The sequence below is a fragment of the Dendrobates tinctorius genome, unplaced genomic scaffold (genome assembly GCF_039654945.1).
Source record: "Dendrobates tinctorius isolate UK_male_01 unplaced genomic scaffold, ASM3965494v1 ptg000122l, whole genome shotgun sequence".
NCBI lineage: Eukaryota > Metazoa > Chordata > Amphibia > Anura > Dendrobatidae > Dendrobates > Dendrobates tinctorius.
Genome location: NW_027361790.1, coordinates 1722362 through 1737301, shown reverse-complemented (window position 1 = coordinate 1737301; position 14940 = coordinate 1722362). Strand labels below are relative to the sequence as shown.

At 40.2% G+C, this 14940-nt stretch overlaps 1 protein-coding gene across 13 annotated transcripts in view; it reads right to left on the bottom strand.

Annotated features, from left to right (window-relative positions):
- NAV3 (neuron navigator 3) overlaps positions 1 to 14940 on the bottom strand; it is a 1131823-nt gene that overhangs the window by 90934 nt on the left and 1025949 nt on the right. For 5 of the 13 annotated variants that reach the window (XM_073541506.1, XM_073541495.1, XM_073541496.1 and 2 more), the window contains 3 exons: positions 12963 to 13040; positions 6663 to 6746; positions 4715 to 4862 (listed from right to left, as the gene is read on the bottom strand). In XM_073541506.1, the coding sequence (XP_073397607.1) occupies positions 4715 to 4862; positions 6663 to 6746; positions 12963 to 13040 (310 nt within the window). The remainder of the gene's footprint in view (positions 1 to 4714; positions 4863 to 6662; positions 6747 to 12962; positions 13041 to 14940) is intronic. The other 8 variants (XM_073541499.1, XM_073541501.1, XM_073541504.1 and 5 more) reach the window with 3 other exon arrangements.

Below are 14940 nucleotides of genomic sequence, written 5' to 3'. Positions count from 1 at the left end.
AATCAAAAAGAAAACAATAGTTTAAGGAGAAAAATACAAGTTACCAACCATTGCATTATTCTAATATTAAATGTTAGTTACTATGTATAATTATATCATTTAATATGTACCATAACTGCTATGCCATTTACTCTCCAACTGTCCAAAGAAATTTCCAGTCCTGACTATGAGAAAATGTCCTCAAGCCAAAAACATCTTGCATCTTTAACCCCTTACCGACAGAGCCAGTTTGCAGCTTAATGACCAGGCCAATTTTTACAATTCTGACCACTGTCCCTTTATGAGGTTATAACTCTGGAACGCTTTAATGGATCCCGCTGATTCTAAGACTGTTTTTTCATGACATATTGTACTTCATATTAGTGGTAAAATTTCTTCGATAAGTCTTGTGTTTATTTATGAAAAAAATGGAAATATGGCGAAAATTTTGAAAATTTTGCAATTTTAAAACTTTAAATTTTTATGCCCTCAAATCAGAGAGATGTGTCACACAAATTTCTTAATAAATAACATTTCCCACATGTCTACTTTACATCAGCACAATTTTGGAAGCAAAATTTTTTTTTGTTAGGAAGTTATAAGGGTTAAAAGTTGACCAGCGATTTCTCATTTTTACAACAGAATTTACAAAACCATTTTTTTTAGGGACCAAATCATATTTAAAGTCATTTTGAGGGGTGTACATGACAGAAAATACCCAAAAGTGGCACCATTCTAAACACTAGACCCCTCAAGGTGCTCAAAACCACATTCAAGAAGTTTATTAACCCTTTAAGTGCTTCACAGGAACTAAAGCAATGTGGAAGGAAAAAATTAATATTTAACTTTTTTTTGCAAAAAATTTACTTCAGAACCAATTTTTTTTATTTTCACAAGTGTTAAAAGAGAAAATCAACCACAAAATTTGTTGTACAATTTCTCCTGAATACGCCGATACCCTAAATGTGGGGGTAAACCACTATTTCAGCACACGGCAGAGCTCGCAAGGGATGGAGCGCCGTTTGACTTTTTCAATGCAGAATTGGCTGGAATTGAGATCGGATGCCATGTTGCGTTCGGAGAGCCCTTAATGTGCCTAAACAGTGGAAACCTCCAACAAGTGACCCCATTTTGGAAACTAGACCCATTAAGGAACTTATCTAGATGTGTGGTGAGCACTTTGAACCCCCAAGGGCTTCACAGAAGTTTATAATGTAGAGCCGTGAAAATAAGAAATCTATTTTTTTCCACAAAGATGATCTTTTCGCCCCCAAATTTTTATTTTTTACAAGGGTAACAGGAGAAATCATACCCGCACAGTTGTTATGCGATTTGTCCTGAGTACGCCGATACCCCATATGTGGGGGGGAACCACTGTCTGGGCGCATGGGAGAGCTCAGAAGGGAAGGAGTGCCATTTTGGAATGCAGACTTTGATGGAATGGTCTGCGGACATCATGTTGCGCTTGCAGAGCCCCTGATGGGCCTAAACAGTGGAAACCCCCCACAAGTGACCCCATTTTGGAAACTAGACCCATTAAGGAACTTATCTAGATGTGTGGTGAGCACTTTGAACCTTCAAGTGCTTCACAGAAGTTTATAACGTAGAGCCGTGAAAATAAAAAATCCATTTTTTTTCCACAAAAATGATCTTTTTGCCCCCAAATTTTTATTTTTACAAGGGTAACAGGAGAAATCATACCCACACAGTTGTTATGCGATTTGTCCTGAGTATGCCGATACCCCATATCTGGGGGGGAACCACTTTTTGGGCGCATGGGAGAGCTCGGAAGGGAAGGAGTGCCATTTTGCAATGCAGACTTTGATGGAATGGTCTGCGAGCATCATGTTGCGCTTGCAGAGCCCCTGATGGGCCTAAACAGTGGAAACCCTCCACAAGTGACCCCATTTTGGAAACTAGACCCATTAAGGAACTTATCTAGATGTGTGGTGAGCACTTTGAACCTTCAAGTGCTTCACAGAAGTTTATAACGTAGAGCCGTGAAAATAAAAAATCCATTTTTTTTCCACAAAAATGATCTTTTCGCCCCCAAATTTTTATTTTTACAAGGGTAACAGGAGAAATCATACCCGCACAGTTGTTATGCGATTTGTCCTGAGTACGCCGATACCCCATATGTGGGGGGAACCACTGTTTGGGCGCATGGGAGAGCTCGGAAGGGAAGGAGTGCCATTTTGGAATGCAGACTTTGATGGAATGGTCTGCGGGCATCATGTTGCGCTTGCAGAGCCCCTGATGGGCCTAAACAGTGGAAACCCCCCACAAGTGACCCCATTTTGGAAATTAGACCCCCTAATGAACTTATCTAGATGTGTGGTGAGCACTTTGAACCCCCAAGCACTTCACAAAAGTTTATAAACGCAGAGCCGTGAAAATAAAAAGTCTTTTTTTATTTCCACAAAAGTGATTTTTTAGACCCCAATTTTTAGACCCCCAAAGTTGGCAAATAGTGGAAACCCCTCAATTCTTGCTCCAACCCTAACCCCAACACACCCCTAACCCTAATCCCAACCCTAACCCTAATCCCAACCCTAATCCCTAATCCTAATTCTAACCCTAATTCTAGTTCGCCCTAACCCTAATTCTAACCCTAGTCGTGACCCGAGCCCTAACCCTAGCCCTAGCACAACCCTAACCCTAACCCTAGCCCAACCCTAACCCTAACCCTAGCCCAACCCTAACCCTAACCCTAACCCAACCCTAACCCTAGCCCAACCCTAACCCTAACCCTAACCCTACCCTAACCCTAGCCCTAACCCTACCCTAACCCTAACCCTAGCCCTAACCCTACCCTAACTCTAACCCTAGCCCTAACCCTACCCTAACCCTAGCCCTAACCCTACCCTAACCCTAATGGAAAACTGAAAAAAAAAATATTTTCTTTATTTCATTATATTGGCCTATATAAGGGAGTGATAAACGGGGGGATTATGTACTATTTTTTTTATTTTGATCACTATGATCGTTTATCATAATGATCAAAATAATGAATGGAATCTGCCAGCCGGAGCCGACAGATGGCGGCGCCCATCGGAGGATGCCGGCGGGACGTGGGACCACCGGGAGGGGACGGAGGGCCACGGAGAGGTACCGGGGGGATCGGGGACCCTATTTCTCTCTCCTCTGATGTGCGATCACATCAGAGGAGAGAGAAATTAAATGTAAAATCGAGGCTTTTTTTTTTTGCGGTCGCCGTTATAGGGTTAATAACGGCGATCGCAAAAGCGGGGGTCGGTAAAAACCGACCGCTTCATGTTCTCTGGGGTCTCGGCTACCCCTGGCAGCCGAGACCCCGGAGAAAATCCAACACTGGGGGGCGCTATTCACTTAAATCACAGCGCCGTGAATTAACGGCGCTGTGGTTTTAGTACCCTTAATTACCGCTGTTAAAAGGCGTATAGGCGGTCGATAAGGGGTTAAAGAGGACATGTGCGCAGGTCAAAAGGGGCCAATGTTTGCTCTCATTTTGTTCACGCAGATCCTGAGTAATCTGGGGTTTTTTTAATTCGCCGTACGATTCCAGAGAAGTGCCAATTTTTATGGTCTTTTCTAAGGGGGCATCGGTCACAGGATTCTTTGTGGGCAGGTCTTTAGGCTGCCCTGCAAAATTACCTTGTAGGCAACAGGGTGAAAAAGCAAAAAAGCATAAACGCATCACTAGATAAAAGGTTATATCTCAGGAACTGTATGGTGGATTTTATTAAAAGAAAAAGACAATACTTAGGAGAGTAGTTGGAATTAAATAAGAGAAAGAACTGGAGACTTTAACTTGGAGACAGGTTGTCTTTAATTGCAGTCATGGTTTGCTATATAGATTGTGATCACTTGAGCCCGTAATTCTGAAGATATAATTCTGAAGGCTTATATTCCATCTGTACAGGACATGTGAATGTCCACCTTTTAATCACATCATACACTGTGAAGTTATGATTACACACGTCACAGTTATTAGCCCTTTATAAATCACTGGTGAGGCCACAACTAGAATATGGGATCCAGGTTTGGGCTCCATATTTAAAAAAGGATATTCAGAAATTAGCGTCAGTTCAAAAACGGGCATCTAGATTATTACAAGGGATGGAAGGCCTCTCATATGATGAGAGGTTGGAAACATTGGACTGTTTAGCTTAGGAAAAAGACGCCTCAGAGGAGATATCATTTATATGTATAAATATATGTGTGGCCAGTACAATACACTGGCATATAACTTGTTCCTTCCAAAGACCATGCTGAGGACTAGAGGGCACTCATTACGGCTGGAAGAAAGGCGATTCCGACATCTAAACAGGAAAGGGTTCTTTATGGTTAGAGCAGTCAGACTGTGGAATGCCCTACTACAGGAAGTAGTAATGCAGACACTATAACAGCTTTTAAAAAAGGGCTGGACGATTTTCTTGATACACATAACATTGCTGGTTATAGTTAGATTAATGACGAAATGTACAGTTGGTGGAGAAAGGTTGAATTTGGACCTAGGTCTTTATTCAACCTACGTAACTATGTAAGTCAAGGTCAAATAGGTCATTTGCAAATTAAAATATAAGAAAACTCCAATACAAAGTCCTGATGACAATAAACATATATGAAACCAAATTCCGCAATAGTATGTCTTGTCGAGATTAAAGAAATTAATGACATTTGGACAAATTTTAAAATGCAATAAGATTTGTTTAAATGCAAATATGGCCAATGCTGAGCTAGTTTAAGGATTTACCTCTACTATGGTGATCTGAACCATTGAGTGCTCCTTGTATAGCAGCTTGTGCTGCTGAATTCTGAGCTTTCAGTAGCTCTATTGTCTCTCGAAGCTCAATAAGCTCTGACTCCTGGAAATGAACAGCAAAAAAGGACATTTTCATAACCTGTATATAGAAAATATTATAAAGATATTTGTTAGTGGAATTATATGAAATATGGAGATAGATCAGGATCTGGATTGGATGCAGAAGATTTAGATACTGATAAACTACAATTGAAAAACGTCATATGGAAAAGTTGTTTTTTTGAATTGGTGAATGCTGATGGACAGGTCTGGTGGTGGTGGAGACTGATGAACAGGTCTATTGGAAATGGAGACTGATGGACAGGTCTGGTGGAGGCTGATGGACAGGTCTGGTGGAGGTGGAGGCTGATGGAAAGGTCTGGTGGAGGCTGGTTGAGGCTGGTTGGAGGTGGAGGCTCATGGGTCTGATGGTGGTGGAGGCTGATGGACAGGTCTGGTGGTGGTGGAAGCTGATGGGCAGATATGGAGGAGGTATAGACTGATGGACAGGTCTGGTGGAGGTGAACACTGATGGATTGGTCTGGTGGTGGTAGAAGCTGATGAACAGGCCTTTCCAAAACCAGCCATTCTGAGAAAAGAAGAGCAGTACAGTCTGTGAGGAAAAAAGAACTAAGAAGTACAGGAGGAGAATCTGTTATACTTCTATATCAGCACATGCCACAAAAATCATGTCCCCAACACATTTTTCAAAATAAGGTTATAGTGGCCAACTCATTTTTAATGTACTTCCAACTATGTTTGAAGTTTGCCAATGACCATCTGGATGATCCAGAGGAGGAAAAGGTCATGTGGTCAGATGAGACCTAAATAGAACTTTTTTGTATCAACACCACTCACCATGTTTGGATTAAGAAAAAGGATGTGTACAACCCCAAGAACACGATCGAACTATGAAGTATGGTAGGGGAAACATAATACTTTTGGGGTTGTTTTTCTGTAAAGCGGACAGGACGACTGCACCGTATTAAAGGTAAGATGGATGGGGTCATGCATTGCTAGATTTTGGTCCAACAACCTCCTTCCCTCAGTAAAAACATTGGAAATGGGTGTTGACTGGGTCTTCCAGCATGAGAATGACCCAAAACATATAGCTAGGGCAACTAAGGAGTGGCTCAATAAGAAGCAGTTCCATGTGCTGGAGTGACCTAGCCAATCTCCAGACCTAAACCTCAATAGAAAATCTTTGGAGGGAGCTAAACTAAAACTTAATGTTGCCCGGGATAGCCCCAAACCCTGAAAGATCTGGAGAAGATCTGTATGGAGGAGTGGGCCAAAATCCCTGCTGCAGTGTCTGCAAATTTGGCCAAGAACTACAGGAAACGTTTGACTTCTGTAATTGCAAACAAAGGTTTCTGTTCCAAAGATTAAGTTCTGGTTTGCTATTGTATCAAATACTTATTTCTTGCAATAAAAAGCCAATGAATTATGTAAAAATCATACAAAGTGATTTTATTAATTTTTTCTTTAAGATTCTGTATCTCACAGCAGAAGTGTGGATAAAAATAACACACTTCTCTCTTCTTTGTGGGAAAACTTGCAAAATCTGCAGAGTATCAAGCAATTATTTTTCCCACTGTAGCTAATTCAGACTTGTACATTTAAATAGTAAATAGATGAGTATACAAATTATATCAAAAAAGCCATTAGAAAATAAAAAAAGCCACAATAAATTTGTTATAATATACCAATACAGGCCAATAACAATGAAAAAACTAAGAAAACATGATAGGTCAAGTTTACCAGCTTTAGACCCTATTGTGGGATGCAATATAGAAAAAAAGTGAGAAAATTGACCTCCTTGTGATGGCTCATATAATCTTAAACATTTCATCACTTTCTAGGCTTTAATCTACAGATGTTTCTAAGCTTTTTAGGTCACCTTTTGTTCAGCCGTCATTGTAAGGCTTTGCAGGCGGCCGGTCATATTTCCTAAGCTCTTCTCAAAAGCTGCCACTAAATGAGACTGGAAATGAAGCAAAGAGGAAAATCATCAAAATTGCATCAACTACTCGCATTCATGGCACATAAATCAGCTTGTTGAGATAAGCCCCATATTTTTTCTGTTCGCATCCAGGTTTTTTAAAGTACCAATAGAAGTAAAATCTTCTGTGGAAAGATGTGACATTATCTTTTCTACATGGAAATTGCAGAGACAAAAAAACACTGACAATAGTGGAAGGTATTGATTTTACTTTGCGTCTAAGTAAAATCGTTATCGATTGTTTTTGCTCAAATCTATTTAATCCTACACAATAACAAGCATACAATGAAAAATTTCTAAGCTTTTATGTCATTTTTCCTTACAAATTTAAATAATTGTGATAAGTGAATGTGCTCGGATAACATCTTATCCGAGAATGCTTGTGTGCTATCCGAGTGACTTTGGCGTTCTAACCGAGTGACTTTGGCGTGCTCGAATAATATACGATCGAGTCCCAGCGCCTGCATGTCTCATGGCTATTCAACAGCCACAATACATGCAGGGATTGCCTAAGAAACAGGGAAACATGCATGTGTTGCGGCTGTCTAACAGCTGCAAAAACATGAAGCCGCGGGGACTCGAACATATTATCCGACCACGCCAAGCTACTCGGATAACACCTGAGTGTGTTGGGATAAGACGTTATCCAAGCACGTTCGCTCATCACTAATAAAAATGTAGTAAAATGAAACAACTGCATGTAAAACACATATGGCACACATTTACATCTTCAATTACTTTTGTCACGTACATTTTATTAGCAGAAAAAATACAACCAACATATTGCACATAAACAAATCAAAAAGGACACATGTTGACATACATTTGGTCCAATTTAATATTTTTTTTCAAAAAATACACTATGTGGACAAAATTTTTGGAAAAGATCTTTAACCCCTTAACCCCCAAGGGTGGTTTGCAGGTTCATGACCGGGCCAATTTTTACAATTCTGACCACTGTCACTTTATGAGGTAATAACTCAAACGCTTCCATGGATCCTGGTGATTCTGACACTGTTTTTTCGTGACATATTGTACTCATGTTAGTGGTAAAATTTCATTCAAATAACTTGCGTTTATTTGTGAAAAAAATGTAAATTTGGCGAAAATTTTGAAAATTTCGCAATTTTCCAACTTTGAATTTTTATGCCCTTAAATCACAGAGATACGGCACACAAAAAACTTAATAAGTAACATTTCCCACATGTTTACTTTACAGCAGCACAATTTTGGAACCAAAATTTTTTTTTTGTTAGGAAGTCATAAGGGTTAAACCAGCGACCAGCGATTTCTCATTTTTGCAACACCATTTTATTTTTACGGACCACATCACATTTGAAGCCACTTTGAGGGGTCTATATGATAGAAAATACCCAAAAGTGACACCATTTCAAAAACTGCACCCCTTTAGGCTGCTCATAACCACATTCAAGAAGTTTATTAACTCTCCAGATGTGTCACAGGAATTTTTTAAATATTTATAAAAAAAAATGAACATTTAACTTTTTTTCACAAAAAAAATACTTCAGGTTCAACTTTTTTTATTTTACCAAGGGTAACAGGAGAAATTGGACTGTAAAAGTTATTGTGCAGTTTGTCCTGAGTACACTTATACCTGATATGTGGGGGGGGAACCACTGTTTCGGCGCATGGCAGAGCTCAGAAGGGAAGGAGCGCCGTTTGACTTTTTCAATGCAAAATTGGCTGGAATTCAGATCGGACGCCATGTCACATTTGGAGAGCCCCTGATGTACCTAAACAGTGGAAACCCCCCACAAGTGACCCCATTTTGGAAACTAGACCCCCCAAGGATCTTATCTAGATATGTGGTGAGAACTTTGAACCCACAAGGGCTTCACAGAAGTTTATAATATACAGCAGTACAATTAAAAAATCATATTTTTTCCACAAAAATGATCTTTTCACCACCAATTTTTATTTTTCCAAGGGTAACAGGACCCTAAAAGTCATTGTGCAATTTGTCCTGAGTACGCTGATACCCAATATGTGGGTGTAAACGACTATTTGTGCGCATGGCGGAGCTCAGAAGGGAAGCAGCGCCATTTGACTTTTTTGGCTGGAATTGAGATCGGACACCATGTCGCGATTGGAAAACCCCTGATGTGCCAAAACAGTGGAAACCCCCCAAAAATGACACCATTTTGAAAACTAGACTCCCCAAGGAACTTATCTAGATGTGTGGTGAGCACTTCAAACCCCCCCGTGCTTCACAGAAGTTTATAACGCCCCGGGGTGAAAATAAAAAAATCGTATTTTTTCCACAAACATGATCTTTTAGTCACCAATTTTTTTTATTTTCCCAAGGGTACCAGGAGAAATTGGACCCCAAAAGTTGTTGTCCAATTTGTCTTGAGTACACTGATACCCCATATGTGGGAGATAACTACTGTATGGGCACACATCAGGGCTCGGAAGGGAAGTAGTGATGTTTTGGAATGCAGACTTTGATGGAATGGTCTGCGGGTGTCATGTTGCTTTTGAAGAGCCCCTGATGTACCTAAACAGTGGAAACCCCCCACAAGGGACCCCATTTTGGAAACTAGACCCCCGAAGGAATTTATCTAGATGTGTGGTGTGCACTTTGAACCCCCAAGGGCTTCACAGAAATTTATAACGCCCGGGCGTGAAAATAAAAAAAATCGTATTTTTACCACAAACATGATCATTTAGTCCCCAATTTTTTTATTTTCCCAAGGGTAACAGGAGAAATTGGACCCCAAAAGTTGTTTTGCAATTTGTCCTGAGTAGGCTGATACCCTATATGTGGGGGTAAAACACTGTTTGGGCACATGGCAGAGCTTGGAAGGGAAGAAGCACCATTTGACTTTTTCAACGCAGAATTGGCTGGAATTGAGATCAGACGCCATGTTGCATTTGGAGAGCACCTGATGTGCCCAAACAATTATAACTCCAACCCAACTCCAACACACCCCTAACCCTAATCTCAGCCCTAACTCTAGCCCTAACCCTAGCCCTAATGGGAAAATGGAAATAAATACATTTTCTTTTAATTTTATTATTTTTCCCTAACTAAGGGGGTGATAATGGGGGGTTTGATTTACTATTTATAGCGGGTTTTTATTTTTGGCAGCTGTCACACGCTAAAAGACATTTTTTATTGTAAAAATAGTTTTTGCATCGCCACATATTTAGAGCTATAATTTTTCCATATTTTGACCCACCGAGTCATGTGAGGTCTTATTTTTTGCGGGACGAGTTGACGTTTTTATTGGTATCATTTTCGGGCAAGTGACATCTTTTGATCGCTTTTTATTCCGATTTTTGGGACGCAGGATGAACAAAAACCAGCGTTTCATGAATTTCTTTTGGGGGGTGCGTTTACACCGTTCCGCCTGCGGTAAAATTGTTAAAGCCCTTTTATTCTTCGGGTCAGTACGGTTACAGCGATACCTCATTTAGGTCTTTTTTTATGTTTTGGCGCTTTTATGCAATGAAAACAATTTTATATAAAAAGTAATTATTTTTGCATCGCTTTATTCTGCGAGCTATAACTTTTTTATTTTTTGCTGATGATGTTGTATGTTGGCTCGTTTTTTGCGGGACAAGATGACGTTTTCAGCGGTACCATGGATATTTATATGCGTCTTTCTAATCGCGCGTTATTGCACTTTTTGTTTGGCGGTATGATAATTCATTATTTTTTGCTTAGTTTTTTATTTTTATTTTTTAAGGGGTTCACTAAAGGGGTTAACTAGCGGGACAGTTTTATAGGGCGGGTCGGTATGGACGTGGCTATACCAAATATGTGTACTTTTATTGTTTTTTTTTTCTTTTATTTCCAAAAAATGAATTTATTAGGGAATTTTTTTTTTTATTTATTTAGCGATTTTTTTTTAATTATTTTTACACATTTTTTTTTTAACTTTATTACATTGTCCCAGGGGGGACATACCTGTCATGTGACAGATCGCTGATTTGCCACATCACATATCCCTGTGACAGATCAGCGATCTGTCACAGGCACTGCACAGGCTTTCCTCATGCCTGTGCTTTTCTGGCACTGAGAAAGCCAGCTCCCTGCAGGCCCCCGTCACCATCTTGGATTCGGGGACCTGCAGGGATGGAGCCCCCCACAGCAGCGCTGCATATTGCGCTGCTATGGGGGGCTCAGGGAAGCATGGAGGGAGCCTCCTCCCTGCCGATGCTTCCCTTTATCCTCCGGTACACCGCGATCGTGTTTGATCACGGTGTGCAAGGGGTTACCGTGTCGGGGGCGGTCCGTGACCACCCCTGACACATTGTGCCAAGTGTCAGCTGTGATAATCAGCTGACACCCGGCCGCGATCAGCGGCGCTCACCACGCGGGCGCCGCTGATCGCTGTGATGTACTATCCCATCCCTGGTAATTAAGTCCCAGGGCACATGGACGGGATAGTACGTCACATGACAGAAAGGGTTTAATCTTTGAACTTAGGTTTTACATTCTGTACCGTTGCCACAAGGAACTAGGCATGCAGTCTGCCTTTACTAAGATTTGAATGCCTCATACTATAAAGCTCACTGAATTGGAGAGCATGCTCTTGTTAAAAGATGCCATAATGGCAAAAAGTGAGCTGGTAAAATTGTTGTTGTGATAGCCTACATATCAGAAAAATGCATGTGATACTTACAGGTAGGAGGCAGGTGACAGAGTTTCCATACAGCAGGCTAAGACTACTGATGTGGACTCAAATGGATCACTCATTTCTATTAAAGCAAGTTTTCAGATTTTAACTTTCACTCCTGGTGCTGGATATATCACCCTTGGATTCACACTTCTAAGCTATATTGTCGAAAAATGTAAGCGTTTAGAAAGTACAGCAACTCAACTCAACCATGACCAAGTAAAGTTACAGAACAAGGTCTCCGAGTGTACATAGTGCATAAAAGTCACCATCTGCGGAATCAATACCTACAGAGGTCCAAACCACCTCAGACAAATATGTCCATTGGGAGCTTCCGTTTCCATGGCTAATCAGCTAAGCAGCTGTTATTTTAATCACTCTCCCCATGAGAAAGCAATGAGATAAGCAAAACACGAGTAGGGGATTTATTTGCATGTTGTCTAGGATCATTTAGCAGAATGGGTAAGAACTGGCATTATTTCTTTTCTGGGCCAATTTTGGAGTTATGGTGGGAAGGTCTTTTGGGGAAGTGTAATCGCCACAGACATATATGGATATTTTTTTCTGATTTCCTCCTATTCACTTACCCACCTCCAGGACCAACCTGTTTAAGTGATTCCCATTCTTTGCTTGTTGCCACTAATTTGTCTTGTTTTTAACCTATGTTTGATTTTTTTAATATTTTTGTATAAATAAAAGAATATTTTTAGCTTCCAACACTCCGTTTAGTTCTCCTTTATTTTCATGTTTGCAAGGAGTGGCTTCTCTATTTTTTCATATGTATTTAAGGTCTATTATGGCCTAAAATTTATTTAACTAAAATAGTCCTGGGACTTGTTTCATAAATATTAGCAGCGAGCCAAGTAATGCCAGGAAAGCAAAATCCATATGAAAGCGTTGTGCCAACTGTAAAGTTCCGTGTATGAATGATTATGCTGTTGAGGTTGCTTTTTAGGGGATGGCCAAGTCCCCTTAGTTCCAGTGAAGGTAAATCTTGGACAATTATGTGCTCCAACTTTGCGGGAATAATTTGACAAAGTCCCTTTTCTCTTGCCAAATGACTGTGATCCAGTGCACAAAACGAGGTCCATAATGCCATAGTTGGATGAGCTTGATGTGGAAGAACTTGACTGGCTGCACAAAGTCCTTCCTGACCTTAACCTCATTGAACATTTCTGGGATGAAATTGCAAGCTATGCCTTCTGGTCCAACATCAGAGTATGGCCTCAAAAAATATTTTCTGGATGAATGGGGAAAAAATTCCCATAGTCTCCTAAATGTTGCAGAAAGCCTTCCCAGAAGAGTGGAAGCTTTGGTGTGAAAGGAGTAGACAACTTTCTAATAGGAATTCTTATTATAGATCTATCATTATTCATGAGTGAGATGTATGCTAAAAAAGGAAGTGGCTAGGCCTTTATGTATAATAATACAATGATCAAACATTTATGCTAGTCATGTTAAGCAAAACAATTTTTAGTACCAAAATGCATTCAAAATTCACATGAACAGTTTCCAACATACAGTGAATAACAAGAAATAAAATCATACTCACATTAGCAGACAACTGAGATGTCAATGTCGCAACTTTTTCCTGTGACGCGATCAGTTCCCTACGCAACTTTTGTATCTGCTAAATAAAAGCATTTAAACACATTTTAACACTCATCTGATTTTCTATTTGCAAAAATAATTAAGCGAAATTTGCCACATATTGTAGACCACCAACGGCACAAATGTTTCTCTTCTCTAGGCATAATTCTAGTGCTGCCGGAAAATAAATACCTATTTTATTGCCCATGACAGAGGACTGCAATAGAAAATTGGGCCCAAAGTGCTGTGTTGTCACTGAGCCTAATGTAAAGGACAGAAGATTGAAAGTAATATCTTGAACATTACAAGAATTGTTCCATAACTTGAACAGGCTTTCAGGATATGAAAAGCCATTCAAAAAATGATTGGAAGATAGGAATCTGGCAATTATGAGACAGGTCATGTTACTCTGATATTAAAAAAAAGTAATAGAGTCACAAGACAGGAGGAAAACTGGACTTCTTGAAAACAAAAATGAAAAAAAAAATTCAATTTCCTGCCCATGATAAACAAGTTAGCAAGGAGGCAAAAGGTGATTGCCTTTAAACTCAAATATGTGGCATGTACGAGCTATCAAGATCATGATCCTTTGAAAAGGTGATTAAGCCAAATAAATGTAATTTGGTGCCTTCCATTCACAGAAAAAGACTACAAAGTTAAAGGGATTGTCTTCTTTTAAAGGAAATCTGTCAGCAGGATTTCACTCCTCAAACTATTTATATGCGCATCTAGCTCTTTCAAAGACAAGTCCAGCAATACCTTTATATGGGCAGTCCATTCCTCTGTTACTGAGAAATTAGTCTTTAAACTATATGCAAATGAGGCTGTAGATCTGAAAACTTTGTCACTCCAGCTCAATTCCCCAATCAGCACCACCTCTTTCTACTAACAGCCTCTATATGCTGTGTTACTTCACACAGAGAACTCATCAAACAGGAGGAGACAGTTCTGGACAGTGAATAGAGCTGGTGTGACAGAGGATTCAGACCTACAGCTTCATTTGCATATCATTTCAATATCTGATTTTTCAGTTACAGAGGAATGGTTTGGCAATGTAGCGGTATTGCTGAATTTGTCTTAGAAAGAGCTACATGCACATATTAACAGTTTTTGGTTTGAAATCCTGCTAATAGATCTCCTTTAACATTTTTCCTCCATAGGCTCAGAAGTGTATAAGGCCAGGTTTATACTGTGTTAATGCAGTCCATTTAACGCATAGCATTGACGGACTGCGTTAACGCTATAACATAATATCATCACGTTATGCTATACCGCTAGCGCAGATGCTTCATCTGCGCTAGCAGTGAGGACCCTCAGATGCTGCAGACCGCATCTGAGGTTCCATCACAGAATGACAGCACATCGCTAGTGTATGCCGATTATGGCATGTGATAGCGATGCGCTAGGTAATGGGAGTGAATGGCAGCGTTAATGGACTGCGTTGCATTGCGTTATGCCGCGGTGTAATGCAATCAGTTAAACGGACTGCATTAATGCAGTATGAACCCAGCCTAAGACAAACTGAGCTTCCAAAGTCCAGCAATGCCTCTCCGACGCTGCTCCGGGCTTTGTTGATCGGCTGCACTGTTGACATCACTGAAGCTAATTAGTGGGTCCAGCTACTTGAGCCCTATACATTAGCATTGCTGCTAATCCCAGTGATTGTCACATCTTAAAGCACTGCAGCCAATCACCAAAGATCAAAGCAGCAGCTGAGAGGTAGCACTGGACCCAGGGATGATGAATAAAAGCTCTGTTTGTTATTTTATGTTTCTGGGCTTATAAAGGAATAAAAGATAGATAAAAAGTCACGCAAACTCAAAGAAGTTGTCCTCTTTTATAAGTCCTTGCTACTAATCGTTAAAATTGTTGTTGGTATCAAAGTGTAAGCAGTTGTGAACATATCACGCTGATACGCACTCTGTGGGTAGCAATGTCAC